The 4,773-nt window shown below is 51.1% G+C and overlaps 1 protein-coding gene across 1 annotated transcript; it reads right to left on the bottom strand.

The window, feature by feature from the left end:
- Window positions 1-577: 577 nt before the first annotated feature.
- On the bottom strand, window positions 578-4,127 carry ERAS (ES cell expressed Ras). Its single transcript, XM_006171940.1, has 2 exons — window positions 4,086-4,127; window positions 578-1,449 (listed from the first exon to the last, which is right to left on the bottom strand). Exon 2 carries the CDS (start codon window positions 1,403-1,405, stop codon window positions 722-724), a length of 684 nt encoding a protein of 227 aa, XP_006172002.1. The 5' UTR covers window positions 1,406-1,449; window positions 4,086-4,127; the 3' UTR covers window positions 578-721.
- Between the last annotated feature and the right edge of the window lie 646 nt (window positions 4,128-4,773).

The raw sequence follows: 4,773 nt of genomic DNA, 5'->3' as shown, positions 1-4,773 counted from the left end.
CTATGGCAAAAAACCTTTAAAAAAAAAAAGTGTTTTTCAAGGTGAGAAGGTAGGATGTATTTTGTGTTTACTAACTTGACTTATGTTTATATACTATAGAGAGCAATCTGTACTCTTGCTGGGGCCCTCGAGGATGTTGGGAGTTGCCCCGGTGGTAGCTGGTTTGTGGTTGTGGCCTTTGCACAGGCCAGTCCCTCTGCTCCGATATTCACAAAGGCTTTTCTCCTTAACCTCTGTATCACTCTTTCTACTCCTTTACCTGCCTTTAATACATCGCCTTTTTCACCAGCTAGCCTTGTGCCCTATCTCCAAAAGCAAGGATTTTTAGGTGTCTTGTTTGCCTCTACATCCCTTGTACTCAAAGCAGGGCTGAGCAAACAGTCGATTCACTCAAATCTCTTCAATTTAACATAATTCCAGTGACATTCTACTCAGTCTTCCGCCCACATAACACTTGCCACAGAGGCAACTTTGAAATCTGAAAACACCATTTAATTTTGCACAAAACCTCTCAACTTGACAGAACACAACCAACAATAGACATCCCCGTGTCTAAATGAAAAAATAATAAAGCCCCTTACCAAATGAAAACAAGAGAGGTACCCATCTATCCCCAGTACACCAACAGTGTCCCACACAGCTAACTAGTTGCTCCAGGGCTCTCGTCAAGAGAACCATCACCCTGGCCTGGGGGAGGGCTTACTTTTCTTGACCAAGAACTTCAGGCCACAGAACAGCCACAGTAGCATGTGGCCTTCTGGTGCTGGGCCTTCTTCACATCGGCCATTGCCTCTTGGGCCCTCTGGATCTCATGGACAAGCAGGGAAAAGGCCTCCTCCACACCTTGCCGTGTCTTGGCTGAGGTCTCCACGAAGGGGGCTCCCCAGCTCTGGGCGAGGGCTGCAGCAGCGGCATGAGTATCTCCAGCGGTGGACACGAGGTCACACTTGTTGCCCACAAGGACGAGGGGCTGGGTGTGGCGAGAGCCCCAGGTGGCCCGCATCTGCTGCAGCTGGGTCAGAGATGAGGGGTCATCAAGAGCGAAGACGCCCAGCATGCCATCACTAATAGCTACACACTGGTCACGCAAGGAGCCATGAATGGTCTGCCCTGCCGTGTCCAGCACGTTCAGAATGCAGCCGCCACGGCCCAGGGCCATTTCCTTCCAGTAGGAATCCTGGATGGTGGGGTCGTGGTCCTCCACGAAGCACTGGTAGTTCAGCTGGATGACTAGAGCACTCTTGCCCACACCACTCGCACCAACCACCACTGCCTTGTACTCTGGTAGCTGCTTGTCCACTGGACTCCCACAGTGCGCCTGAGCCTGGGAACTCTCCTCCTGGGAGCTAGGGTTCTCTGCATTCAGGCCTAGGTCAGAGATGCTTGACTTTGTTGGTAGTGCCATGCTCCCCAATGGGCAGCTCTGGGGAGTGATGTGGATGGCAGGCTCTGCCAGTGGGAAGAGAAGACAGTAGAGGAAAGGTTAGGGGAGCCTGGACAGTAGAGGAGAGGTCAGGGGAGCCCGTGTGGGGGCAGGGACAGTTGGGCTCAACGTTCTCTGAGTGCCTAGTGCGTGCTGATACCTCCTAACCTGCTGTCAGCATTAGGTTGCTTTCTCCCTTCCTGCTCCCTTCTCCCCCACCCCCTTCCTTCTAGGACATGAACTCAGTGAAGGCAGTTTTTCCAAACACCTTCAGGTAGATATCATTTATATCTCATAAAGTGCACCAGTTGAAGTGTGCAATTTAATGTATGTTAATACAGCCACAGAGTTGTGCAACCATCACCATAATTGAATTTTAGAACATTTTCACAACCCTGAAAAGAATCCTATTAGCAATCCTTCCCCATTGTGAAAACAGAGTGGAATTTTGTCCGTTTCAGTAGCCAGTGAACCCCCCTAGCCCAGCAGGTGCCTGACAGTTTGTGCTCTGAATATTCCTGCCTCCAGGGGGGTTAAGTCCTAAAAGGTGGAGACTGATAATAAAACCAAATGAATATGTAAATCACATAGTTGGTTAGCCATTATCATTAGAATTTCATCTTTGCCGATTATTCAACATATATTTTTTTGGTATCAAGTTTTTGCTGTAGTGCTAGTGCGCTTGCTTGCCCAGGGAGGGAGAGAGAAAAAGAAATGAGAGAGAGAGAATAAGACAGAGAGAGAGAGAGAAAGAAAGTGAGAAATCACCTCCCAGGGGGGTATGGCCACCCGCAATCCATTCTCCGTATTTACTGAGAATCAATTGTATGGTAAGAACAGAAAGAGGGACCAAAGAGAGACAACCCCCCCAGTGTTACATTCTAGTCCCAGTGACAGACAACAAACAAGATAAGTAAGTAAAATAGATTTCAGTAGTAGGTGAGAAGCATGCAGAAGATGTTCTTTAATGTTAGGCTTTTAAATTATAATTTAGTTGTTCTGCATTAATTCAAGACTCCCTGCATGCCAGGCATTGTGGCATGGCAGCAACAAAATAAATGGAAGTCCCTGCCCTTCTGAGGATTCCATTCTGGCAGTGAAAAAGAGGCAATAAACAAGACAAGCAAGGAAATGATCTTGCGCGTTGGAAGAGGATGGGCACACAGCAGGTGCTCAATTAGTGTTAGCTATTAATAGCAAATCACCATTAACTCATTGAACACACCTCTAGGTCCTTCAGTTTGGGAAGCCCCTGGCTACATGAGCTGTAATGGCTGTTATCACAACTTTCTGGAAACCTGGAGCAGTGTCATTGTGGGCGCTGATGGCAGGTTCAAGGTGTTTGTGAAAGATTCTGTTGAGTTTGGGATCTGAAAATCAGGGTTTGGGGGCAAGGTCCCAGATTGGAGTTCAACTGCGGGATCCTCAGCCCAAAGGGATCCCTGAAAATGGTCACAAGATGTGCTTGCCCAGAAAGAGGGGGCCTGGAATAAGTAGAGGTAGGCAGAGGACAGAAATTTGGGGGTCCCCTAAGTTTGGGACAGAAAGGGAAAGAAAAGATGTGAAGGCAGGCTTTGGGGAGAAGCAAGGGCAGCAGCGGTGATGAGGCGGCCTTCGGCTGGGTGCGGGCTGGCCTGGGCCGCCGCAGCAGTGCGTGGTGGGAGAGGGCGGAATCGGGTATATTCGAAGGTGAAACTAACTGGTTTTCTATAGAGATTAAGAAGTAGGAGAGGGGGGGCCGACAGGTGGCGCAGTGGTAAAGAGTGCTGAACTCCCGCATGGCCGACTGCGGTTTAAGTACCGGGCCTGGTGGGTTGCTTTCTCACTTTCTCCTCTTCTTCTCTACCCCTCTCCCGTCAAATGAAAATAAATTATTAAATAAAGCTAAATAAAATAATTCTTTGAAAACGAAAAAGCAGGAGAGGAGTCAGGGAGGGCTCTTAAATTTGTAGTCGGAGCAGCTAGAAACTCCGGAGTGCCCTTACCCGAAGTAGGAGAGGTATGAGAAGGGCTCCCCACCCCTTCTTGGGAAGGCGACCAGGACGGGGAGAATGGCCATAAGATCGAAAGGTAGGACCTTTGGAGAGCTCAGTGAGCGCAGGTGATCATCCCGAGTGCCCTAATCACCTGCTCTTCCTGGCACCCGTGGGAGGCAGAGGGTGATGGTCCCTACGCCTGCTTTGTCTGTGAGGACTAGCGAGGCTCAGAAAAGCGAGGTGGCAGGGAGTGCCCCGAGGTCAAACGGAGATACTACCGAGCGGGGTCCCAGCCTACGGAACCACTTGCGGGGGCAAGGGTTGGTGGAGTCGAGGCCCTGAGACTCTGTGGCCGCCCACTTTCAACTGCTTGGAGGCTGCGCCGGCTTTACCTAGTCGACCCAAGAGGATGAGTTGAGGGGCGGGGAGGGTCGCTTCAAATGTGAGGCCTTATGGTTCCCCCTTTCATGGCTAGCCTGGAAAACCTCGCTAGGGCGCACTTTTCAGGGAACACATAAGGCTTGGGGTGGCGAAGAGGTTACCCTCCAAAGCTATGACCCTGCGCCTACTTCTACTTTGGCCTCAGTCTGATCTGTGTTTCCCTATTCTTTCGTGACCCATCCTGAATCCTGAGAGAAGCAGCCCCGCTACCCGCAAAAGGCCCGGCGACTGGGGGGTTCGCTCACCCGAAAGTAAGGAAGCGGTCTGGCGGAGTCCCCTGAACTTCAGCGCGGAACCCCCACCCCGGGAGTGCAGGGGTCATGACCCGGGCAGCCCGCCCAGCACGTGCGCAAAGGCTGCCAGACCTCCCTGTGTGCCCCGTGCCCCGGTGCCCCCGTGCCCCCTGCCTCGTGCGGCGCCTCTCCCTGGCCTTGCTTCTGGCCGAAATGTGATTTCTCTGTGTGTGTAGGGGCACGTCAGATTTTGATCTGGATGGCCAGGTTTTGGAAACCTTTTTGTGAAGCTTCTTTGAGACCTTGAAGCCTTGCCCCTTTGCCCCTTTAACCTGGCTGTGGTGGCTCCCAAGAGGGCCGTTCCTGTTCCTTGATAGAATGGCAGGGGAGGGGTTGTTCTCTCCGGGAAGAAATAATGAGATTTGGGGGTACATGTATGTACCAAGCTCAAAACTCTCTCAGACTCCCTTGCAGCTATGACAATCATATAATACATTGCTTTTTTTTTTTCTTTTTTTTTGGAGAGGTTTTTGCTATAGGGCACTGTGAGCTCGCGCGACAGAGACATAGAGACAGAAAGCGAGAAATCACCCCCCAGGGGGGATGGTCATGCCGCAATCCTTTCTCCATTCTCCTCTTGGGATCTTGGGCACGCACGCACACGCACCTGGTATGAGTTTTAAGCCACCGGGTCCGGGAC

The sequence above is a fragment of the Tupaia chinensis genome, unplaced genomic scaffold (genome assembly GCF_000334495.1).
Source record: "Tupaia chinensis unplaced genomic scaffold, TupChi_1.0 Scaffold150028_1, whole genome shotgun sequence".
In the NCBI taxonomy this organism is placed as follows: Eukaryota; Metazoa; Chordata; class Mammalia; order Scandentia; family Tupaiidae; genus Tupaia; species Tupaia belangeri.
The sequence above is the reverse complement of the archived record's forward strand: the minus strand, read 5'-3'. Positions and strand labels throughout refer to the sequence as shown.